Source organism: Oryctolagus cuniculus, chromosome 2 (assembly GCF_964237555.1).
Source record: "Oryctolagus cuniculus chromosome 2, mOryCun1.1, whole genome shotgun sequence".
NCBI classification, from domain to species: Eukaryota; Metazoa; Chordata; class Mammalia; order Lagomorpha; family Leporidae; genus Oryctolagus; species Oryctolagus cuniculus.
Genome location: NC_091433.1, coordinates 20,070,906 through 20,096,721, shown reverse-complemented (window position 1 = coordinate 20,096,721; position 25,816 = coordinate 20,070,906). Strand labels below are relative to the sequence as shown.

Sequence of the window (25,816 nt, the reverse complement as noted above, 5' to 3'; positions counted from 1 at the left end):
GGGGTGGCTTTTTGCATAGCAATGAATAACCAGAATTCTTCCTCTTATGAACTTCAAATAACCTCAACTTCTAAGCAATATGAAGGAGTCAGGGCAGGAAATGGCGATCTAGCCACAGCTCTGTGCCTAACACGCTTGGTGACGCTGGGCCCATTGCTCTATCACTTGGGCCTCTATTCCTTCTCTTGCACAATACAGGATCCAGAGCTCTAGCAGTCCTCAATCTGTTGATGCTGTAAGGTCCTGTAATCTTTCTCGCATGACAGTAACAGCACCTACACTAATCTTTTGCACGGCGTCCCACCCAAATATAAAGTTAGCTGCCTAGAGTAACAGGTCTTCAAGGTCTCTGGTCTCCAGGCTCTGCACCATGATGCAAGGACACAGAGTCACATACAGGCCACAGAGGCCCAGCTCGCACAATCTCTGTTCCAACCCACCCCTCTCTCTTTGGAAGTTCTGTCCAGTTAATACTTCCTTCACCTTGGAGAGGTGTCCTTTCTTCTTTTTCAAATGTCTTGGAATTTAGCCTGACCCATTCAATGTGTCTTTCCCTCTCTTTACCCTTGCCCTCTCCCAGCTTTCCAAATGGACCCGGTTTCTCTTTTCTTAGTTCTAATTTTTTCAAGATTTTCTTTGTTTTACCTTTTTAATGCTGATACATAAATATGTTTATGCACCATCAAACTGTGCCAAGTGGATCTCCTTTTCACGATTCACTCCCAGTTAGGGAGGAGGTTGACGGGCGCCACCCTGTAGCTGCTGAGTCCGATTGTGGAACATCTGTCCGTGTCCCTGCTTGGAGACCCCGCCACTGCAGTCTAAGTGCTTTAAGGGCAAAGGACTGCGGCTTAGCTCAGCTCAGCATGCTTGTCCAGGGAATAAAAGCCCGTACGTTAAAGGAGACCTTGCTGGGACTCAGATTCCCCAAGAAGATCATGTTTCCTGCCTCCCGGGCACAAGCAGGGTTAATAGATGGTAGCCACCGGGTCATACGAGGACAGAGAAGAGGCACACACGTGTTTCTGTCCTGAAGGTGAGCCACTCGATGCCACGGCAAAGAGCACCGTAAGCATGCGTGTTGACAGTCTTGTTTAGACATCACATTTGCTTGCTACTCTGACTTTCTACCACAGAACAAAGAGACATTTGACCAGATGAGGTCAAAGCACTGTAATTGGTGTTACCAAGAGCTGACAACTCCTGTCCTGCAAATGTAATAAAAGCGATCTGATCACTGCCAGTCTTGAATCACTTGCCCAGATGAGCCCGCAGAGCACGGCTGTGGGCTGCAGACCGCCCCCTGCCCCCCGCCTTGTCACCCTAGGACCAAACAGACCTGGATCCCTCAGGGCCCCAGAATAGAATGGACATGGAAAGGAGGTGCCGCTTTGGTAGAAGGCAGAGACCAGTGCTGGTAAGATTTGTGTGGAACGAGCAAGGAAGGAGCCATACCCTCCGTCTTGGGTTTCTATCTGGATCTCTTGTACCTCCTGTTTCAATGCTATCGCGGGCCTAGGGAGGCGATTCCCAGGCTGTGAGTGGTTCTACCTACTGCCCAGCTGACAGCCAGGCCGCAGAGGCTGCTTCCGACAGGGAGGGGCTCAGCGCTAGAAAACCCCTTGACCTGGTATGGGGGTGATGGGTAATAAAAGTCCGCGTCGGGTGTTCTGAACGACAGCCTAATGGACAATAACTATTTTATCGGCTGCAGCCTTTGATATAGAACGCCACCTTTCACCCTCTCCATCAAGTCAGTTTTCTTCCTCAAGTCCCATTATGCTTTCATAGTATGAAAAGAAAGACGTCACTTCTGCCACTCCAGTGGCGACTTCTGTGCCCACAGTGGGACCTAGAGCATCTTGATTCTCCTCTCTCTTCTGTCTTCCTTTTCCACTGAACTAAGTCCCTCCATATCTGCTCCCCCTACCTGCGCCTGGGCCGCAAAGGAGCCAGGAGGCCAAGGTAGGTGATCCTATTTTAGACATCCACTAGAGTTTCGCGTTGACACGCCTGCCAGACGACAGGGTCAGCCCCTCTCCCGACCTGCAGGACAGGCCGCTGGCCCCCAAGGCAGATGTTTCTATTTTCAACTCCCGGTGTCCAGAGAGCAGGAACTTGGCCTGGCCCAGGGCCACACGGGGACACTAGCGGCTCGGGACCTGCCACCTCTCTGCACTTCCATTTCCATACATTTCCATCCCATTTGTGTGAGTCACAGCCGCCACGAAGAGGAAATGAACTACATCACCAACACGGAAGGCGGGTTTGCACAATCTGAGAGCCAGCGACTCTCCCCGGCGGTCTCTCTTTCCCAATGTGCCCCCTTCAAGGGGCCGAATCCTCCACACCAGCCCGGAAGTGGATTTATCCCCTCGTGCCTGGCGTCTGTGCGGGCGGCCCCAGGCTCCGGGTCTCTGGCTCCCAGCTCTCCTCCTGCAGCTCACTTTCAGGCTCATCCTTTCTTGCGGCCCCCGCAGGACCCCTGCCCGCCCCTCGCCTCCCGCATCGCCAGCACGCGCCCCTTCGGATGCGGCCATCATCAGCCGCACTCCTCTCTTGCACCTTCCTGCTACCCCCCGCAGCCCCGCTGATTGGCAGCCCGCGGGGCTGGAGGGGGGTCGCCCGCTGCTGATTGCTGCTGGCTGTGGGGAGGACCCGGGAGGTGGGGGTGGGAGCGACTAGAGAGGCCGAGGCTGCTCAGAGTCCGGAACTGGCCGCAGCCGGGCTCTGCACCTCGGGCGTCTGCAGGGAACGGTGGGCCGAGGCCGCTGGCAGGAATTTTCCAGGGAGAAGGTGGCAGGGAGCTTTATCTTGTGGGTAAATGGAGGCCAGTGGCCCCTGGGCTCTGCTGCAGGCCTGGCTGCAGTGGACAAGAGCAGTCTTGGCAACCAGGCCCTGGGGCTCCTGCCAGGACCTGTCACAAGGGCTTAGCTCATGGAGAGCTAATGGCACACCCCTGACACACATGTGTAGCTGTCTGGAGTATATGCATTGTGCTACATGCTATGCACGGACTTCAGAACTTTTCCCAATGAAATAAACTTACCTTCTAACTCCATTGGCTATGACACTTTTTAAGTACCTGAAGACACACACACACACACACACCACATTCTTTGTAAATCATTGTGAGTCATTGTCTTCTCAGATTGAGTTTCTTTTCAAAAAGATTTTATTTATTTGAAAGGCAGAGTGACACCCCCCCCCACACACACACAGAGAGAGAGAGAGAGAGAGAGAGAAATACCTTCCATCTGCTGGTTCATATCCCCAGATGGCCACAATGGCCAGGGCTGGGCCAGACTGAAGCCAGGAGCTGAGCTGATCTGAAGGAGCCTCTGCTGGGTCTCCAACATTGAGTGCTGAGGCCCAAGCACTGAAGCCATCCTCCATGCCTTCCCAGGCGCGTTAGCAGGCAGGTGGATCCGAAGTGTGATGCTGGCATTGCAGGCGCAGCTTAACCCGTGCACCACTGCGCTGCTCCCCAGATTGGGGTCCTTAATTCAAGGAAGAGCAAAGTGACTGGGGAAACGAGTGGCTATGCAAATTGCCCCAATGATATAGTTTGGAGAAAAGCCCAGTCCAAAATCTCTCCTCGAGATTTGCTGGGTTTCCTTTAATGACATTTTTGCTTGGGCAGCCAGATTTGAACTGAACACACTGCCTAAGAAGCTGTATCACAGGCTTTGGCCTTTCCTGTGTGTCTAGGGCTGTTGGGACCTGGCCAGAGCCAACCTGCCAGTCAGTAGAGAACCTGTGAAGTGGAGGTTAGGTTTCTAACAAGTTCAAGTCTGTCTTTCCTTCACAGTCTCTCCAGGGATTTGTGGTTGCTGTTCGTTTTCACCAGTATATGCTGGTTCAGTGTCTTAGATTAAGCTATTTTGGAGTGTCCCATCTAAAGCCCTCTCAAACTTTTCAAAGTGAAAAGCATTGCTCCAAAGCATTGAAGCCCTTTCTTCTAGCAGTACAGGTACATATAAATAAATCAATACAACTGGCCTTGGGGCCGTGCTGACTATATATGGGAAAATGGGTCTCTGGAGAAGTTTTTCAGAAAGCTAAGGGGATGTGGAGAGAGAGGCACAAGCTGAGGTTTCAGTACTTTGTGCTGGGTAGCAAATTTAGGACAAGGGCACCTGGACTTAAATTGGTCCTGTGCAAATGGGCTGCCAGGCGGGTCGCTTCCTACACTGCTTTTATCAAGGGGAAAGAGAGTCGGCGAGTGGTTTTCTTTTTCCTTTGGAAAACGTTAACAACAATATAATTGGCTTGGATTTTGTCAGCCGGAGCTGCTGCTGCTGAGGTATCTAGAGGTATAGGTGCCTGAAAGCTTAAACTGCACTTAATTATTATTATTACTCAATGTCAGGCTACATAAATGAAAAGAGATAAGAAAGAATCGCTCGCGGCCACACTGCCTCGGTTTGTGATTCCATGGCATCTCACGAGCTAAGCAGGTTCGTGCTGGTGCTTGGGGTGGGAAATCTCAAAGGAAAACCCAGGCACCTGGAGATGCCATGTCTACTGAGTTCTAAGACTCTCTCTAGGTGAAGGCAAGGGTAGAGGCTGGCTCTTCCTTGATTCTGCTCTCCTCCCCCCGCCCCTGCACATGCCAGCTTTATTTCTGAATACCTTGATAACTGACTTATTTCAGGGAAGAAAAGCAAACCGGGGGGAAGGGGATGGAGTCACAGAGTTGTGTTAAAAGTGCCCCAGCTCCCAAGTGAAGGGTCCTTGGTCGTCTGTCCTGCTGTCTGCAATAGCAGTGTGTGCGCCAAGGCAGCAGTGGGCGTGGAAGGCTCAGCCGCACCAGGTAACCGGAAGGAGCTTTCCCACCTGAGGGCCAGCAAGGAGCAAGATGCCGCCGAGGAGGCAGAGGAAGGCAGATGGAGCAGGTTCCGCCCACTCATCCCACCGTCTATTTCATCGACAGGTCACAAGGATACCAGATGGCTTGCCAGAGGGCAATATATTGGCAGACAGCACCTTGCTTTTTAGGCGGGAGACGTCAGCTGTTAGAAACAAGGGCTTGGCACTGAGTTCATTAACCCTAGATTCAAGGTTCAAGGTTGACCTTCTTTCCACCCACTTGGATTAAAAAGTGAATGAGTTAGGTGGTTCAAATAATGGCTAGAAAACCATTCTTCCAGCCAATTTTTTGTCTCCACAGCATTATCTTGCCTTCCCTCAATGAAAAGGTTTGCAAACCCTCTAGGACAGAGATCATGGGCTACAATATTCCTGAAGCTCCCCAGGGTGAGTACAGTTATTTGTATACAACAGGCACAGAATCAGGGTGCTGGCTGGCACACTGGGAATTTCTCTTAGCCGCTGGCCTTCCAGAGTTCACGAGGGCACTTTGAAAAGTCAATGGAGAATGGAATTAAAAGGTAAGTTTAGTCTGGTGCAAAACATTCTGAAAACCAGGCTTAATTTTTTTCATAATATGCAGTTACCTGAACTTTTTTGAAGACCCTGGGACTTGTGGAAGTGTCTTAATAGGAGGACCCAACAGGTAATGATGCCATGGGAGTGTGGCTTTTTTGAGGGCTGCCAGGGAGAGTTTGGGTCATTTAGCTCCTTCATCGATAGTGCCATCATCTATATGAGTCATCTGTTGATGCAGAGACATCACCCCAAAACTCAGTGGCTTAAGGAACAACTAGTTACTGAGTACATGCTCTTAGGGGTCAGCAGGCTGGGCAAGGCTCAGCTGGGCAGCTCTTCTGCAGGTCTCAGCTGAGGGGTCCACGCCCTCACCCTCATGTCTGGGGACTGGCTGGCAGTTGGCCATCCCTGGTAAGCTGTTTTGGGATTGTTGCCACAGTCATGATCACAGGTTCCCGAGAGCAGTAACCAAGATGAAGCTCCACTGCACAAGTGCTTAACAAGCCTCTTTTTGTAGCACATTTGCAAACACTGCTTTGGCTACAGCAAGTCACGCAACTAAGCTCATTCAAAGTTAGAGACAATGGCAGAAACAAAAAGGGAACTGTGACCGCCATTTTGCAAACAATCTACCACCCCAACGAAACAAGGTCAAAAAAGGGATTAAATGCTTCCGTCTCCAGGTTCCCGAGATGCCGGGGCCAGAAGTGCTAGCGGAAGCCGTTTCTCCACTTCTCAGGCCTCACTGCTTCATCTGATAAACGATGACATCCATCTCACAGGGTTGATCCGAGTCCAACAGGGACTAAAGACGACACATGTGGGCAGCGACAGCTAGACAATGGGCTCACAACTTCTCAACTGCACCCTCCTCCCCACAGGCAGTGTTTCTGCAAGCCCAGAGGGCTCCCTGTTGGTGGTGGGCCATGAGGAGATCCGGGGTGGGCCTGGAACCCAGCTGTTCCCTTCTCCACTTTCTTTTCCGCTCTGCAGTTCTGTCAGTCCTCCCCCTTAGGAGAAGGCCTCAGCTGGAAGCTGATGTCTGTAACACCTCTCCTGATTCATGCTAAGCTCCAGGCTCAGAGCTCGTGGCCCGGTTGAGAACTCACAATGTTGCCTTTTCAGTTTTCTCACTGGCTTTCTATAGACCACGGCTGATACTTTAAAAAATATAAGCTGTCCCGGTTGCCCCTGTTCCAGGCCGGCTCTCTGCTGTGGCCAGGGAGTGCAGTGGAGGATGGCCCAGGTCCTTGGGCCCTGCACCCCATGGGAGACCAGGATAAAGTACCTGGCTCCTGGCTTTGGATCGACGCAGGGCACCGGCCGCAGCGCGCCGGCCGCGGTGGCCGTTGGAGGGTGAGCCAACGGCAAGGGAAGACTTTCTCTCTGTCTCTCTCTCTCACTGTGCACTCTGCCTGTCAATAAATAAATAAATAAATAAATAATTAAAAAAATAAGCAAATTTAGCAGCTTTTGAAACCATGCTAAGTATATAATAACGTGGTTCATTCACTTCGGTATTCAACAAATAGGTGAGTATTTCAAAAAGTTCATGAAACACAAGTTATTTGGTGCAAAAACCTTGAAATCTATGTATATGGAAGGTCTTCAAAAAGTTCATGGAAATGCATATTGTTAAGACTTATGCATAGATTCCAATTTCTTCTGCACCCAAATAAATTTTTATTTTTAATTGCATTTCCTGCGACCTTGTGTGTGTGTGTGTGTGTGTGTGTGTGTGTGTGTAGCACCTATTATGTGCCAGTGGTAGTAAAAAAATCATCTGAACAAAGGCAGACCTGCCCTTGGGGCGCTTACTCTGTAGTGGCAGGAGTGATGCTGGTCAGCAGGTGGCTGGATTTGGGGAGGGACACAGACCTGTCTCCAAGGCCCCTTCCTGCTCGGGAGGGCGGTAATTACGGGGGACCCCTGCCACCTCCTTCCCTCGAGGTGGGGCCCTGGGCCGGGGGTCCCGGGGTCGGAGTCCAACGGCGTCGGCGACGCGGGGCGGGCGCTCTGGGGCCCAGCTGCGGCCCCGGCCAGCCGCGGCTCCTCCTCCCCTTCCTCCCGCGGAGGCTGACGTGGAGCCAACAGCGCGGGCGGCTGCGGGAGGCGGCGGCGCGGCGGCTCGGAGGCGCCGGGCCCTCTCGGGGCCGCGCGGGCCCGGGTGCGGCGACGGCGGCGCGGGGAGGCGGTGGCGGAGGGCGTCCGTGCCGCCCGGCGGCGCACGCAGGAAGAGGCCATGAACGGCGACCGCACCGAGAGCGACTGGCAGGGGCTGGTGAGCGAGGTGAGGCCGAGGCGCCGGCCGCGCGGGATGGGCCGGGCCGAGCGGCCGCCAGCCCCGGGCCCGCGCCCCCAGCGAGGCCGAGCCGGGGCGGGGGCGCGCACCCGGGGACCGCGGCGCGCTGCCCCCCGCGCCCCGCCGAGTGCGCTCTTCCGCCCACACTTTGGGGCCCGCGCCATCTGGGGCTGGCCTTTGGGGAGGGGCCTCCTCCAGGGCAGAGTTTGGCCCTGGAGCGGACGCGGCGCCCTGGGATCCGGGAGGAGAAGGCGCCAAGTCCCACCTGCCTGCCCAGTCACAGCTGCTTTGGAGCCAAGCGATTGGACGCCTGGTCCTGAAACGGAAAGGCGGTGTCGGGGAGGAAAATCCGGGTCCTGGGGTAACACCTGCGCCAGGTGGGGTTACCTGCAGCTGCGGTCCGTGCGCGGCAGTTCCATCAACACGGGTCTACTTTGCGCCGCCTGGGATGTTGTGTGGAAGGTTCATTTATCAAAAGAATGGGACGCAGGTGCAGGAGGGCTTCGCAGAGAACACAGGGCCCCAAACGATACTGTCTTAAACGCACCCCTGGGGTGCTTTTCCCGTCTCAGTCCGCCCTAAGTGTTGTTAGGCCTGGGAGGGGATGCTGATGTGGTCCTTGCCCGGTGAGCCATTCCCCGTGTGACCCTGCCGTCCTGACCACCCCAGGGAAATTCTTCCGTCTCCCGCTCACCCCAGCACCAGCTGGGAGCTCCTGTCTTCACTCCCGTGCACGCAATGCCCCGCGGAGTTTACCTCTTTTCTTCCTTGTTGGGTGTTAGAAAAGAACCCTGTGCTCTTTCTCCTGGAGTCATTTTCTGAAGAATGTTACAGCGCCTACTCTAGCTTAGCTTGTTCAGTACTGCTCTAACCGTGCAGTCTTATGCCATATGGTGTTGCAAACTGCCTCCTTCTCCTCCGACTGTCCCGTTTCTGTCAAGGGACGGACCCCTGGGGAGCTTGTCTCTGGGCCCATCATCAAGTGTCCTAGGCACAGGCAGGCGTTCGGAGCACCAGTGGGACACAGCTCCTGTGGGAGTGTCTGAGCACCCCGGGAGGCCGTGGTGATGGCTCAAGTGCTTTGGCACCTGCCACCTGTGGGAGGCCTCCTGATTTCCACCTGGCCCAGCTCTGGCTGTTGCAGGCATTTGGGGAGAGAGCCAGGAGATGAGAGCTAGCTCTCTCTCTTTGTCTGTCTTTTGGTCTCTATTTTTCAAAAAAAGTTAATAATTTTCAAATATCCTACTTCATAGTCAAGGAGACTGGATGTGGTAGGCTCTGAAGTCGCAGCAGAATGCTTCATGACTCCAATACATGGATCAGTGCCTACTAGGAGTCAGGGGTCAACAAGACAGGACAGTGCCTCCTGCCTTCCAAGAACTCCTAGGCTTCCCGGTATAGTCTGGGAGGAAGATCACACAATAAACAGAGGGCACGAAAAGATGGAATGTCCCCAAGAGCTCAGTTGCGTGGGATGTCCCTGAGTGTGGTCTTGATGGCACACTCACCTCCACCTTGCACTGAGCTTGTTGTGTTGTAATGATTGGTCACCTACTGCGCTGTGTGTTTTAGCACATGCTTGTTGAGTAAGTCGGTGGATCCTAAAATGGGTCTTTCAGGAGCTGCCCTGCCTATCCCTGCTTGGCTTCTCCAGAGTAGTGCCTCTTTGTCTTCTACCAGAATCCATTTAAGACCTGGGATGTAGCGGGCACACAGCCAGGGGCCAGGGCGGATGTGACAATCAGCGCAATGTGCTTTTTGCTTTCACGATAACAACGGGCATTCTTTGAGTGCATCCTTGGTGGTAAGCATTTTACGTGGCTGCTGTCTCATAGGGGCATGAGGTTGCAAGTATTTCTTATTCTGCATGAGGGAAGTATGGCTCAGGCAGGCTAAGGAATTGGCTCAGAACCTCAGAGCTGTAAATGAAAGAGGCAGAGTTTGAGCCTAGAAACCTACTGGGGACCAGACATCACCTTGTGTATTAGTTACTGGTTTGTCCGCCTGTATCTTACTGTTTTTTTTTTTTTTTTTTTTTTTTTTTGACAGGCAGAGTGGACAGTGAGAGAGAGAGACAGAGAGAAAGGTCTTCCTTTGCCATTGGTTCACCCTCCAATGGCTGCCACGGCTGGCGCACCGCGCTGATCCGATGGCAGGAGCCAGGTACTTCTCCTGGTCTCCCATGGGGTGCAGGGCCCAAGCACTTGGGCCATCCTCCACTGCACTCCCTGGCCACAGCAGAGAGCTGGCCTGGAATAGGGGCAACTGGGACAGAATCCGGCGCCCTGACCTGGACTAGAACCCGGTGTGCCGGCGCCGCTAGGTAGAGGATTAGCCTAGTGAACTGCGGCGCCGGCCATCTTACTAGTTCTTACCTATCTTTGGATCTTCAGCGACTGGACCAGTGTTACTCAGGGTAGATCACTTCCACCAGAGTCATTTGAGTGCTGGAGTCTCACCCCAAATCTACTGTTGTGGGTTGAATTGTGTACCTCATCCCCAGGGAGATCTGACCAAGTCCAAACACCCTGTAGTTGTGAGTGTGGCCTTATTTGGAAATAGGGTCTTGGCAGATATAATGAAGTTAGGCATCTTGCAATGAGATCATCCTGGATCTAGCTTGGGCGCTGAATCTAATGACTGGTGTCCTTATTTGAGACTCAGAGAAAAGAGAGACCAAGGTTGGAGTCAGGCAGCTCCCAGCCAACAATGGCCGAGAGTGGCCGGCGGCCATGGGCGCTGCGAGAGGAAGGAACAGATCCTCCAACAGAGCCTGCAGGGGAAGCCAGCCCTGCTGTCCCCTGCATTGTGGACGTCTGCCCTCCCAGCTGTGGGAGAACTGTCTGTTTTCCAGTCGCCCAGTTTGTGGTAATTTGTTGCAACGGCCCCAAGAAATCCATGAACCTATGACTTGAGGTGTCTGGGGTGCCAAGTCTGCCTTTCTTACAAGCTGCCAGGTGGTCCCGCTGCCCACTCATATTCTGCAGGTATGGACTGAGTCTGGTGCCCAGCCAGGTGGATTCAAGGAAGACAGTGGGCAGTGGCTGCTGGTGTTAGGAAGTGATTTGGGGACCCGGCGGAAGGAACCCCGTGAGATGTCACCGCGCACCTGACCTGGGCCGAAGCGACTTTGCACTGTTTCTGCAGAAGTCTTGGTTTCTGCCTCCTACCTGGATTCTCCCTTCATTACCCTTTGTGCCCTGTGCTCCACGCTCCCTTTCAATCAGTTTGCATCCTCTGCTTGCCTCTAGGAAACCGTTTTCATTTAAAATGATCTTACAGAGATCAGTTTTATCTTATATTTTTCACATAACAAGCGGAATTACAGCCTTGTCCCAGGCCCTGAAGTCAACACTGCCATGCGTGTGAAAGAAGCATGGCTGGTGCTCTGTTCTGGAAATTAGCTGTCTGGGGAGGGGCAGACTGGTTGTCAGCACCCGAGGTGAGCTTTCAGCGTTGGAGAAATCACAAAATGCAGCCTGGCAGACGATCAATCATTTTTCATTTGCAAGGGGGAAAGTCTTGGTCATCACTCAGCCCACTGCCCTATGACGCACGAAGCCTCCTTCGGTTTCACTGTTTGAGTTTTGGTTGGTTAATTAGAGAGCAACTGGTCTGTTTGCTTTGAGCATGGTGTATGCGGTGTTTGCAATGGCCATGAGGCAGAGCGAGGACAGTGAACCCTGGGCATCTGCCCATTTAGTGCTGCTTCCCCAGATCATTCCAGAACTGTGCAACTGTCTGCATAGACACATCACACAACACTAGACTGGGTTCAAGGAATTTGGGACTGTTTTTACTTTCCAAGAAAGAAGGTTGCATTCGTTAGGATGAAGTATAAGCTACTGTAGTTAAGACTCTTACCCTCAAAATACGGTTGGTTAAATAAGACAGACATTGGTGCCTCTTCCATGTGACAGCGTGGTGGGCTGGGCTGGGCTTGCAGTCCTGCTCTGCACGTCATTTAAGAGCTCAGATGACTTCTGTCTTGTTGCTTCACCATGCCGGTGGGTAGGGTCTTCATTGGCGTGTTTACGTGTGCCCCAACTCGGGAAAAGGTAAGAAAGATTGGGGAAGCCCAGGGCAAGAGGTTTTTCTTTAATAGGGATGCCTGGAGAACTGCTTGTACCATTTCTGTTGATATCTCATTGGTCAGAGCTTGGCCATGTGACCATACCTAGCTGCAAGGGAGCCAAGGGGATGTAAACTTTTATTTTTTTAAAGATTTTTATTTATTTATTCGAAAGGCAGAGTTACAGAGAGAGAGAAAGAGAGGCAGAGAGAGAGGTCTTCCATCTGCTGGTTCACTCCTCAATTGGCTGAAACGGCCAGAACTGCACCAATCTGAAGCCAGGAGCCAAGAGCTTCTTCCAAGTCTTCCATGTGGGTGCAAGGGCCCGAGGACTTGGGCTGTCCTCTACTGCTTTCCCAGGCCACAGCAAAGAGCTGCATTGAAAGTGGGGCAGCCATGACTTGAACTGGTTCCTGTATGGGATGCCGGCACTGCAGGCGGCAGCTTTACCCGCTATGCCACAGCACTGGCCCTGGGGATATGTCTTTAGCTGCACATGCCCAACTTAAAATTGGGAGAGTTGTATTAAAAAGTAAGAAGGATTTAAGACATGGAAAACACAAATTGTAAAAGAGAAAAAAAATGAGTAAATTGGAGTTTATTGAAGTTAAAACCTTCTCTTTGAAAGATCATTAAGAAAATGAAAAGATAAGGCCCAGGTAGAGAGAAAAATACATGCAGAACACAAATCCTGTAGCTAGAATATATAAAGAGTGCTCATAACTCAATACGGGAACAACTTCATTTTTTTTTAAAGTAGGCAAGAGTCAAATGCACACTGCATTGAAGAAGAGCTAGGGATGGCAAGTAAGTCCTCGAGGAGGTGTGCAACATCGTGTCGTTAGGGAGATGTAATTGAAACCATGATGAAGAGGGCAGGGCAGGTCATGACCGGAAGCAGAAGTCAACACAGGGCTGCTGGATGGCTTTTGAGTAGCTGCTCCAGATAGCGGCAGAAGCTGTTAGTGATGTAGAACAGAAATCGAGTTGGATAGCCAGGGGGGACCAGAGATGAAGGATTTCAAAAGCCAGATAGCAGGGTAACTGATAATCTGGTGGGACTTCAAAACCTCCAAGGAAAATGCAAGTAAATGACAAGTTTATTTTGGTACACAAAAAATTTAAATCCATGCAGAGGAGGGGTCTTGGAAAAGCTCATGAAAATACATAGGATGAGAAAAACTGCATAGATTTCAATTTTTTTGTGTGTCAAAGTAAATTTACTTTTCCACGTCATTTTCCATGAACTTGTTGAAGTGCCCCGGGGTGCTTTTTTTGAGCTGGAGCAGAAGTTGGTGAAAATACTTGGGAGAGATTTGTCTCCACGGAACTCTGTGGTGTGTCGCCTCTGTTGTCTGTGTGGCACGGTGCCAGGCAGTGGCAATATGAAAACAAACTTGCTGGCTATGCCAAGAAGCAGGGAAAGGCAAGTTAGCATGCGCTACCAGTGTTCTAGTGTTTTCAGCCACCCTCAGTTCCTAGTCACTCCCATTGCACCTGACTTATACCACTCACTTCATGGTGTTCTGTCTAACTTCAGCTCATCTCCCTCCCCACTGGGCTCAGAAGATCTTGAACTCTTTGAGAGCAGGGGCATGTGTTAGTTGTGTGTAGCCTTAGCACCTAGCTCTGTGCCTTGTCTGTTTTCGGTGTGCGATCAATGTCGAGTAGATGAATTCTTGGAATGAAGTGAGAATATAGAAAAAGGCATGGCTATGGACAACATTTTGAAGGAAGACCCTTAGAGGATTTCATAGCTAGCTGGACTGAAAGGAGGGAGTAGAGTGAGTCCAAGGTGATCCTTGATGGGAGGCTGCAGAGAGGGAGTACTGGGTGTGATCGGAGTTCTGGGGGCAGCCGAGTCTGGTGCGAAGTCTTATGTGGAACTCTGCATTGTTGAGAGTTCCAGGGGAGCACTTGACGTCTTGCAAGGCAAGCCGAGTGCTTACTGGGAGCATTTTTTGATGAGCAGCTATCTTCCTAGTGGCAGGCTAATTTCAGAGTAAGTTTATTAAAATTAGCATGTGGGGGGAAGTGAGCGCAACTGCTATTTTTAACTAATGGGATTCGTGTTCTCTCCTGTGCGAGGCAACTCGCATATGTGCTTCTAAAATTGATGATTTCTTCTCTTATTATGTTCAAAAATTAATGTAGTGAGTTTCGCATTGAATAAATACGTTGGCTGAAGATTAGAAGAGGACTTTGCCTAGTTCCCAGTGAAACCGACCAGAGTGAGTGACATTCTCGCTGCCTGTTTTTGCACCAGTAAAACTCTGTGGAAGCTTTGGGTACCTCGTGGCAGAGAACATGGCTCTGTTGAGAGTCTGAAACTCTCTCTGTCTCATCAGGCAAAAAATGGTGCCGGTGGTAGGAGATCCCTCATTCCCAAAGCACGCAAACCTTTGATGGATTGTGGTTCCCCTTTCATTTCACTTTGTCTAGTTTGTGCTGTTTCCTTTAGGCTGTTTTACTGCAACAAATACCCTATCGTTTTTCAGGGTATCAGATCTTCTTCAAGCCCATTTATCCTGGCCAATTAAGCCAGTTCCCAAAACAAAACAAAACAAAACCTGCATTTTGTCCACAAAGTTCTCTTATTCTGAGAACTTCAGTGGCTCTCCGCTCCTTTTACTGAAGCCCTCTGTGAGCTGGCCTTGACCTCTGCTCTCTTCTTAAATTGGCTGCTTCAGTCAAACTGGGCCTCCTTGAGTTGTGGCTTCCACCTTCTTCGCACACCCTGACCTCATCCAGATGGTTCTCGTACTTCTTTCCTGACCGCAGCCTTTAGTGGTTCTTCAAGGTGACCTGGAAAGACACAGTCCCCTTGCAATCATCCGTGACCACCAAGCTCGAAGCGAGCTCTTTGCCCTGCTGTCTTATGGAGCTTAGCTTAAATCACTGCTCCTTCAGAACGTGCATGCTGTCTGAGGGAGGAAGGAGCCTTTGCTACCATGTGGCTCTTAACTCCTACAGAAATAAGTTCTTCAGGGGAAGGACCATGACCACTTGCGCAGGGGCAAGGGGTAGGAATTCTGGGATGATGAAGCTCCACGCTGCGGTCAAGCTGAGAAGGGCCTGAGGCAAAGCACTGATTTGATGTCGCAGACCTTCCCTCGGTGTGGCCCGTATCACATGCTCATTCATGGAAAGTGAGGGGCTGGTGGATGTGCCTGCCTGCTCTCAGCCTTACCAGTGACAGGCACGAAGGCAGGGGTCTAGGGGCCAGTTACAGCAGAATGGATCCCTCATGGCATTAGGTTGGCTGTTGCCATAGTGGTGAAGGAACACCGAGGCATGTGTCAATGGGATAAGATGGGTAAGGGTAAGGGGGAAAGATCAGCCTTCAGAGGGACAGACAAGGGTCGAGCACGCCTAGGTGCAACATTTTCTGTGTGGCACTGTTGCCTTCCAGGATTTTACAATGCAGTGTTGATAGAGAATGGGGATGAGGCCGCTGCACTATGATACACCTTGTTATAGGGGCTCTGCAGGTTAAAGGAGGGTTAATTTAGGTTGGGGGATTGTGGGCGGTTCTAGATGGAGGTGGCACCTAGGCCAGAAAGGTTGGGTAGGGTTTCAGCAAATGGAGAGGAAGAGGAAAGGTATTCCAGGCACGAGGCATGGATTGTAGCAGAAGTGCAGAGGTGGTGACATGCGGAACTTGTTGCGGAAATCCCAGACTGTTGTTCGGTGGGCAGGGCTGGTTTGTTGGGCAGACCTGCTGCCCTGTCAGCTGTGTAGAGGGTGCCAGAATGCCTTGTCCTGGAGCTCACCGGTGGTGTGTTCCTTTCAGCAGAAGTTGCCTGGCTGCCCTGGGGAGATAACTGATCCTCCAGGCGTGTGACTGGGGCCTGAGGGTTGGCTAGAGCATGGGGGCTCCTCTGGACCTCTGTCTTACCTCTGTCCTCTTGCTCCAGTCCACCTCCAACTCACTTGAGTCTGTCTTCCATGCCTTGGTGGGGAAAGGGGTCCCAACAAAAGCCCAGTGTCCTGGCCACTTCCTGGCTCCTCAGATCCTACCAGTAGGTAACTACTTGGTCTTGAGGATGACATTTTCTCTGGACTCTACAGGGAGCATGAGTGCCTGCCTTAGGGCTCATGGTTAGTTTTGGTTCCAGGCACAGGAGATCAGGTAGGAATGGATGGGATGGAAAGACAGAAAGTGTTGCTCCCCCTCTTCATGGAGGAACGACACAGGACCCTGCGCTGTTCTTTCATCTGCTCGGCCCTCCCCGGGTTTGCTGCTGGTTCTTCCCGGGTTGGCTACTATCCCTTCCACCTCCGTGGAAGGGCAGTTCCCCCTGGCCGCATTCCCCACTTCCGCAGGGGAGCGGCACACCGCCGGCCGGCTTTCTCGGGGGGCTGCACGGGTTCCCTTAGATGTTCCCCATAGATGTTCCCGGTGCATGCCGTCTCTCTCCTCCTTTATAGTCCTCCTCCGCCAATCCTAACTCGGCTGCCCACACGCCGAGTACGCTGCTCTCCTCCAATCAGGAGCAAGTCCTACAGTTTATCAGTTGAACTGGAGGCAGCTGTGCGGAAGCTGTTTACTTCTCTCCCAGCGCCATATTGTGGGAGAGCAGATGCATAGAATAAGTCTTAATTCCAGTAACTCACTCTAGTCCGGATTGCTCCCCACAGATCCCCCTTTCTTTTTATTTTTTGGTGTTGATACGCGCCTGTCTTCGGTGTCCCGCGGCACACACTCTGCTCTACTTGCTAGAGTTGCCACAGGCTCTTACAAGTCCTATCAATCAGGCAAACCGAATCCGGGTCCTCTCTTCGCCATGTTGTGAGGAGGTTTTTAGGCGCTGATGCGTGCCTGTGTTCGGTGACCTGCGGCTCACACTCTGGTCGAGCCGCCTGCTGGCGCTTACCGCCTTAAATCAGGCAGACCGAATCCAAGCCTCCTAATTGTTGTATCATGGGGAAGCCTTACTGATGTTAATTCGTGCCTGTCTTCGGTGACCTGCGGCGCATAAGCTGCTAGCCGCCCAGGTGCTCATCGCCTCACTTAATCAGGCAGACCGAATCCAAGCTCTCACATTGCAGTGTTGTAGGGAGGCCTTTCTATTTCTCTATTTCTCTATCTCCGGGCATTCCTATTTCTCCCATTTTACTTCTGTCTGCCAACATTCCCATTTCTCTCATTTTACTTCTAAACTTTTGTTTCTCTTATCCCCGCAGCTTCCCGCTGCCCGCCCCGAGGCTACTTCTCGGCGGCTTCCCAGCTCTGAGCCGCTTCAGCCTCTCATCTGCGCGGCTCGGCTTTGCGCGGCTTGGCTTCGCGCGCTCCGCAGTCTCCACGCCCTTCGCGTCTGCACCACGGCCTCGCGCCAGCCCCGTTCCCTATCTATTCACGCCCCGTGCTCTCTCTGCACGCGGCGGCTTCCACGAGTAACACAGCGTAGCTTACGTGTCCGCCACTAGCATTCAATCTAAGTTCCCCAGGCTAGCCTGGCGAATTCAACCCAGCATACGTCTCCGCCCCACGGTTTGGCTTCCCGTCCTTTGCTCCCCGGGCTAATCAGACGGATCCCAATCTGGCTTACGTTTCAGCTTCTGGTTTCAACTTTTCGCCCCCTATTCCCGGGCTAACTTGAGAACCCCAAAGTGGCTTTTGTATCCGCCTCGGCCTGCACTCGCGGCTTCATTTTCCCTAACATTTTTCTCTACCCGGTATATTTCCCCCAGCTTTCCTCCAACAATATTCCTCCCTCATTTCTCCTGGCCTCTCCCCACAGTCCGCGTCCGAGTCTGTTTGTTCTAGCTTTCACTTTCGCTTTTGACCTTAGAGATTTCTCCCAGCTTCCCCCCGTAGTCCGTATCTGAGTCTATGCCTAGGCTTTCAACAGCTTCCTCCGGCACCTCTTTTCGTCCGGCTTTTCCCTAGGCTGTTTGCTAGTCTCTCTCTCCGGTAATTTCCCAGTTCTTCCCGTTTCTTCCCTCCTAAGTTTCATATCCGAGTCAGGTTTCCTATCCAAGCTAGGTTTCCTATCCGAGTCACGGCACCATTATGTCGCTCCCCCTCTTCATGGAGGAACGACACAGGACCCTGCGCTGTTCTTTCATCTGCTCAGCCCTCCCCGGGTTTGCTGCTGGTTCTTCCCGGGTTGGCTACCGACCCTTCCACCTCCGTGGAAGGGCAGTTCCCCCTGGCCGCATTCCCCACTTCCGCAGGGGAGCGGCACACCGCCGGCCGGCTTTCTCGGGGGGCTGCACGGGTTCCCTTAGATGTTCCCCATAGATGTTCCCGGTGCATGCCGTCTCTCTCCTCCTTTATAGTCCTCCTCCGCCAATCCTAACTCGGCTGCCCACACGCCGAGTACGCTGCTCTCCTCCAATCAGGAGCAAGTCCTACAGTTTATCAGTTGAACTGGAGGCAGCTGTGCGGAAGCTGTTTACTTCTCTCCCAGCGCCATATTGTGGGAGAGCAGATGCATAGAATAAGTCTTAATTCCAGTAACTCAGTCTAGTCCGGATTGCTCCCCACAAGAAAGAGGCACAGAAGGCAGGGAGGCTGTTTGCTCTTTGTGAGCAAGAGCTGTGTCTTATCCTAAGAACTTAAATCAGCTTAAGTTCTCTGAGCTGGTGCGATGACCAGTGGGATGATGTATGTGAAAGTGTGTTTCAAAGCCCCTAGCCGCCTGCAGAAATATCTTTGCCTGCAGGAAATCCCTTCCCCAAGGTCTCAGAGGTGCTTCTGCAGAGAGAGGCGATCTGTCAGCTGCCAGTGGTCGACACAGTGCCACTGCCAGTTCATATGATGGGGCACAGGTTGACATGCCGGCCTGTTGCCCCATCTGCAGACCCCATGACCAAGACCGTATTGGAGGTGACAGAGGTGGGAGTCCCTTTTTCTAGCCAGTCCCAGTCTGATTTTGAATTTGCCCCAGGCTGGGGAGTGCTGCTGGGGTCCACCTCGCCATGGTTTCCTGCATGCTCAGAGCTTGCTGCATTGCTGCGGGATGCGCCATCCGTCCCCGGCAACTCCTGGGTCCGTGGCTTCCTCTGAGAATTCCTTCCTTCCTTCCTTCCTTCCTTCCTTCCTTCCTTCCTTCCTTCCTTCCTTCCTTCCTTCCTTCCTTCCTTCCTTCCTTCCTTCCTTTTTACAGGCAGAGTGGACAGTGAGAGAGAGAGACAGAGAGAAAGGTCTTCCTTCCAGTGGTTCACTCCCCAAATGGCTGCTACGGCCGGCGCACCGTGCTGATCCGAAGCCAGGAGCCAGGTGCTTCTCCTGGTCTCCCATGGGGTGCAGGGCCCAAGCACTTGGGTCATCCTCCACTGCACTCCTGGGCCACAGCAGAGAGCTGGACAGGAAGAGGGGCAACCGGGACAGAATCCGGCCCCACCGGGACTAGAACACGGGAGGCTGGTGCCGCAGGCGGAGGATTAGCCCATTGAGCCGCGGCGTCGGCCCCTCTGAGAATTTCTTACTAACTTTTTGACTTTGTACTGTCCCCCCCACCCCCGCGATCTATCCAAATGGTTCTGTTCCTACCCTTGGGTCCCCCTCTCTAGTCTTCAGGGCCTCTGCTATCCAATCTACCTCGTTTTAAGCTGATTCCAGTTCTGGGAGAAGACAGCCCTTGCTTACAAAGAGCTAGCAGTGACCGCCCCACCCCAGGATGAAGGCAGGTGCCTTCCCATCAGCCTTCCTGCCCACTGCATCTCTTCCTATCCAGTCCATTGCTGCCTGACCAGGTGCCTGGGGACAAAACAGACCATGATTCCTTGCTCAAAGACCTACCACAGCTCACACGGGCTCCCACCTTTTCTTACTTTCACCCACACCGAATTTTCCAGCTTTATTTTGCATTTCCTCTTTGCACATATCCCGAGCTCCTGGGACACGGGCCCACTTCCGGTTCTCTGCCGGAAGCTTGTGTTGTCACTGCACACATTCCGCACTCCTGGCACAGGGAGCCACTTCCGGTTCTCTGCTGAAAGCTTGCGTTGTCACCCACCCAGCGTTTGTTTAGGCCGTGTGCTCTGCCCAAAAGTGTGTCACCACTGCTTCGCCTTGCAGCTCAACTGAAAACCCTCTTCTCTCTCTGTCGGTGAACTCTAGCCAATACCTCCCACACCACAGACCTCCCTGGCCACCTTGTGTCAAAGTTGCTTGGGTTTGTGCCTTGCCTCCCACTGAGCCCAGCGATGACACACTTTGTGGTTTCTCAGTTAATCCTTGAATTGAAACATGGTTGAATTGAAACAGGGACACCCCCCCTTTTTTTGTCCCAATACCTTCTCTGTTTCTTTTCTCAAAGTTCCCTCGTATCCATTTTTATCCCACAGAACTTCTGACTTTCAAAATATAGATTGCTATCTTTTAAAGGGAGAAAGTCATATCGCCTTTTAATAAGCTCTAGGGGATTTATGAACTTACTATAAATCAATTTTTTCTCCCACCCTTGTCTTCCTTCCTTCCTTCTTCCCTTCCTTCCTTCCTTCCGGACTGGAATTTTATGGTATCAGATAAATTTCTTGCAAAAGCCAAGCAGGGGCTGCAGGTGGGAATTCGTTTAGTTGTAAAGAGCCACTTTCTATAATAGGATCTGACCCGGGTTGTGATACAGAGTCTGAACATGTGCCAGGATGGGCCTCTGTGTTGAGTGAGATTTAAGCTTGTTCCAGAGGTTATTGGCCATCCACTGTTGACTCTCACGCAAAGAAATTGTGTGATCTCTTTGCTTCCCATGGTCATCTTGAGAAATAATAATATGAGGAATTTCTTACATTTGTCTTCAACTGATACATAAGAGAGTTTCCTCTGCCCAAAGTTGGGGTGCACAATTCATCAGGATGTTGTCACCTTCCTCTGTTGAATTTTCACAGCCACCTTGAACGGGTGGTGGTGCCCTCGTTTGATAGAAGAAACGAATTCAGGGTGTTTGATGAGACACTCAGAAATTCCAGCTCCTCAGCCAGAAGCAAGTGTGTGCAGCTAAGTTTTAACTTCTGGTCTGACATTTCTCCCTCTGAACCGTGGGTTTGTGCTGGAGCCTTGGGTTCGGGCCCTCTAGACACCCAGACAGCCAAGACGGCAGCCCTCACAGGTTGGACAACTCCTCCCTTCATGTGCGCCTCTCACTGACTCAGATCTAAAGCCAAGAACTTGAACTGAAGGAGGCGCCTTGTTGAGCTTGGGTTCAGATTCCTGCCCAGAATGCAGTATAGACTGGCAGTTGAGCGACAGTGAGGTGAGGAGGCTTGCAGATGTCACTATATTCCCAAGGGCAGGTGAGGACCTGAAGGCAGGTGTACCAGGTGACCCAGTGTTGACTGAGAAGTGTGAGAACCCAGTGACACCTGAGGGTCACCTCCCCGCCTTCTGCCTGCTTCACCCCCGGCAGGGAGGTCTCCCCAGCCAGTTGCGGGGCCCTGCCCTTGACGATCTGACTCTGTGAGTGAGGAAGGGGTTGGGGAAAAAAGTGAGTGGCTGGAGTGTCATCTGGAAAAGATGAACTCATTGGGTAACGATGGATTTTAACTCTAAGTATTGAGAAATAGAAATTTCTTCACCCTTCAAATTTCGAGAATATAGGTGCATTGAAAGAAAAAATAATGTATAATTTTGGTACCCAGAGCTAACAACTGTTAGGTATTTGAGCCATCATCTCCTGCCTCCCTGGGTGTGCATTAGCAGAAAGGTGGATTGGAAGTGGCGGAGCCAGGACTTAAACCAGGCAGTCCCATGTGGGATTCAGGTGTCTCAAGCAATGTCTTAACTGCTGCGCCCAATTCTTGCCCCAATACCTAGGTTTCGAAAGAGGTTCTCTTAGGATGATATTGGTGGGCAGGGAAGACAGCTGCTTTGATGACGGAAATCATTGTTGAAGACACTGACAAGGAGAGAAACGCCATTTGTCTCCCAGAAACACGGCACCCAGTACTGAGCAGTGGAGTCTTGATTACATAAGCGTTGGCTGTGCACGGTGGGAGGCCTTCCCCTCTTCAGCGTCTCAGCTTAGCTTGTGATTATTTTACTACCTCTGTTATCACTAGGCTGCTACCCTGATGGCTCGCTTGTCTGGGTCTGTTTGTGTTGATATAACAGAATTCCTAAGACTGGGAACTTTATAAGGAAATCATATTTATTCCTTACCATTCTGGAGGTTGAGAAGTTCAATATCAAGGTTCTGGTATCTTGTAAGGGCCTTCGTCCTGCATCGTAGCGTGGAGTGGCCACCACCAGCTAAGAGTGAGGAGTGTGTGTGCTCTCTTCCTCTTCTTACGAAGCCACTAATGCTACGCTTGGGTCCCCACCTCCAGAGATGATCAGCTTGGGGATTGAATTTCTAGCACATGAATTTCAGGGGACACCCTCAGACCACGATACTCCTCACGCTCTTACTGTTATTACTGATGGCGGAGCTGGCGTACGTGTTCCCTTGCAGTTTGCCTGTCACCAAATGCAGCAATTTTGTGTGCAAGACTCAGTTCAGGTACTTATTCGAACACCTTTTAATGCCCTGGGTCACGTGCCAGGTGCTTCACCTATGCACTGTCCTGTGCTCCTCACAGTACCCTGCGAGGCAACAGGAGGTCCCACTGGTCTATGGGTCAGTTGGGTAAGGGGTTGGTAAACATTAGGAATATACAAGTAATGCATGAGCTGGGGTTTGAGCCCCAGATTTTTCTAATCCTGAAGTCCATTTCCCCAGTTCTACCACAGTGTCACCAAGTGAGTGAGTGGGTGAACCAACCAACCTGGGACATGGAAGAGCTCACTTTTAGGAAAGATGTACTTTGGATGATGGTGCCATAAGAAATACCCCATTTAATGCCCTGCTATGGGACTTACACACTTTTGAGTGTTGGAAATCCAATGTCAACTGTCAACGGTGACCTGGAATTCTTTTAGGAACTCGATTGCCAGTCTTACAGTATAGGGTGCCAGTTTGCCCCAGTGTCAGTTATTTGGGTATGTTGGTATAATATTTCATTTTAACGTAATACCAGAAACACGCGTAAGGAAGGCAGACCAACGCTTCTCTCCCAGGTGCAGTACAATAGGAAGTGGGCAGATGAAGGCTGCTGTGCTGGGTCACAGATTATTAGCGACTGATTGCTCTGGCCCATTATCCCAAGAGGCAGGAAGAAGAGGGAGCCCCTTCTTTTTAGGAAACATCCCGGATGTCCCACGGGACACTTGTGCTTCTGTCTTATTGGCCAGTCCTTTTTGCCTGGGATTATTGAAGTGATATGCGTCATCCAGTCTTGTGAGGGTCCCATGAGCTAATGTGTGGGTGCCCAGAACAGTGCACCTGCCATCCTTGTTGGGGCCGGTGTGTCCATGGGCAAGTCGGAGGTGAAGGCCAGTCAGGCTCGGGGAGACTGGTTTTAACTCAGTCTTTGAACACTTCCACACAGTGTGCATGGAGAGGATGATTCTGCAGGAGGAAGAAGGGGAGGAGCAAGGAGAAGGGGGAGGGGAAGAGGAGGACAAGGCAGCCTTGTGCCAGGCACTGGGCTGAATACCTTTTTTTCATTATGTCATTTAATCCTAGCAGAAATGCTGTGAGGTAGGTTCTATCCTGAACCCTATTTTACAGATAAAATAGGCTCAGCAAGAGTTGGATTTAGTAGCCCAAGACTAGAAATAGCAGGTCAGGGATTGGAGCCCAGGCAGGGCAAGTATTGGAAGCCCAAGGTCTTCCTTGGGGTATCCACTGCCTGCCTACCCTCTGAGATCTCTGCCTCTGAATTTCACCTCCTTCTGGAATGTTCATCCTGGTCACTGAGTTAGCAGTCCATTTGGAGGCGACTGCTTACGGTGATCCTGGCTTTTGGTGACTTGATCTTACCAGCATCAGTGATGTCTGGGTGTGCTTCCCCGAAGGAAATGGTTTTGTTTCCTGTCAGGCCCTGTGGCTGTCATGCTGAAAAGAGGACTGAGCAACCTACTTTATTGTTATTTAATTGCTCTCCTGATTGATGGTGACAGCAGAGGTGGTGGTGGTGGTGGTGGACAAAGGCAGGCAAGTAGAGTTATGCCCAATATCGGCTTGCAGGCCACTGGTGATTTGTGGCCAGTGAGGAGCTGGCCATCTTCCTTGATAGCCATAATTAAATCAGGTCACCCATGGGAACCTTTTGCTAACATCATCAACCATTTGCATAGCTATCAGCTGGAGAAACACCTGGGTGGAGAAGTGTTTACTATTTAGTTTGTCCTCTAAAAACTCCAATGATTTGAGCCATCAGGATGGGCCCAAAAGGAATCTCCACCTGTCTTTTTGGTGGGAGGCCGAGTTCTGAACCGACAGTTCTTGTTGAGGAAAATTTTCACTCATCAGTAATGCCTGGAGATGCTGGGAAGAAAATGAGAAGGATGAACATGAAGTGCAGGAGCAAATTAACGGTGCTCGGAGAAAGCTGAGTGAGGCGTAGAGCGATGGAGACAACAGCTGCCAGCCACAGGCGTTGGCTGCCGAGGCCTTGGTCCTATAGGCGGAAATTCAGGGCCCAAGTGGCCCTGCAGCGCTGACTCTGAGGTTCTCATCCAGGAAGATGAGATTGGTTGAAATCTTGGCAGATGGTGGTAAGAGCTCTATTTACTTGGATAATTAAAATGGTGATGGATTTGCATGGCTGATTTCAAGATCTCAAGTCTGCAGATGAGTGCCTTGGGGGCAGACTGGGAAGGGATCCCCTCCCTGTGTTAGAGGGTCTGCACCTGACACCAGGGTTCCCACGCATGCGCTGTCTCCAGCTGCTCTGTCTCAAATGCTCTTGTACTCTTGTGGTTTGTTTGCCCCAGCAAGGGGATGGAATTCCTTAGAAAGGCAAAGTCTACCAACAGACTTAGAAGTGAGATGCTTCTCTTTGAATGGTACCGAGAATGGTTCTTTCTTTTGACTACTGTTATATCAAGATTGGTGCCTTTAGAATTTATTGAGAACTTTTTTTTAAAGATTTATGTATTTATTTGAAAGGCAGAGTTACACAGAGAGAGAAGGAGAGGCAGAGAGAGACAAAGGTCTTCCATCCGCTGGTTCACTCCCCAATTGGTTGCAATGGCGGGAACTGCACTGATCTGAAGCCAGGAGCCAGGAGCTTCTTCCGGGTTTCCCACGCAGGTGCAGGGGCCCAAGGACTTGGGCCATCTTCTACTGCTTTCCCCGGCCGTAGCATAGAGCTGGATTGGAAGTGGAGCATCCAGGACTCGAATTGGCATCCATATAGGATGCTGGCACTGCAGGCGGTGGCTTTACCCGCTGCACACAGCGTCAGCCCCTTGCTTCTGTTCATGATACCTTCCTGGGTGCATCTTCCAAATCCCTGTTTGTAAAAGTGCAGCTCAGGAATTGATTCTAGTTCTACAGATGCCACCCTCTCAGTATGACACCTATAATGTGGAGGCACGCTTCACGTCCCCTTTGCCTTGTGGTGTTTCGGAGCAGATCTCATAGTTTAAGAGCTGATAGACCTGCAGGGGGTGCTGTTCTCATCAGGGGTAGTTCCTGGCTCCTGGCTGTTGTGGGCATTGGGAAGTGACCCAGCTAAAAGAAGTGTATGCACTCTCTCTCTCTCTTTCTCTACACACACACACACACACACACACACATATATATATAATGTATATATTATATATAATATAATTCTCTCTGTCACTGTACCTTCCAAATAAATAAACTTTACAGTCTTTTTCTGATTTCTTTTTGAGACAAGGCAAAGATGAACTTCAGCAGTTTTACAGCTTTAAAGTCAGTTTGACTAAAATGTTGTCCATGCTTTGTTAACTTTTTACTGCTACCCAGCCCACAGGCAAACCCCTCTACAGCTAAATCGAGTTATTATCTTATAATGCAGTCACCACCCCATGTATCCTTCCATCCCTCGTGTGACTGCTACATGTTATGATGTGTAAGTGCAGTCTGTGAGGCCTGTCACTTGTTCCCAGCATTTCCCAGGTGGCTGGAACCCTGGAGAGAAAAGGGAGAGCCTTGGATGCCGGGGTGATTTTTGTGTTCCATCCTGAACATGTGGTCTCTGGAAGTGACCAGAATTGCACACCCCACCATCAGCATCTCAGCTTGAGGCAA

At 51.4% G+C, this 25,816-nt stretch overlaps 1 protein-coding gene across 1 annotated transcript in view; it reads left to right on the top strand.

The window, feature by feature from the left end:
• The first annotated feature begins 7,480 nt into the window (after positions 1 to 7,480).
• CCDC149 (coiled-coil domain containing 149) overlaps positions 7,481 to 25,816 on the top strand; it is a 97,902-nt gene continuing 79,566 nt past the window's right edge. Inside the window, exon 1 of the mRNA XM_008274661.4 lies at positions 7,481 to 7,681. Within this exon, the coding sequence (XP_008272883.2) occupies positions 7,634 to 7,681 (48 nt within the window). The 5' untranslated portion in view covers positions 7,481 to 7,633. The remainder of the gene's footprint in view (positions 7,682 to 25,816) is intronic.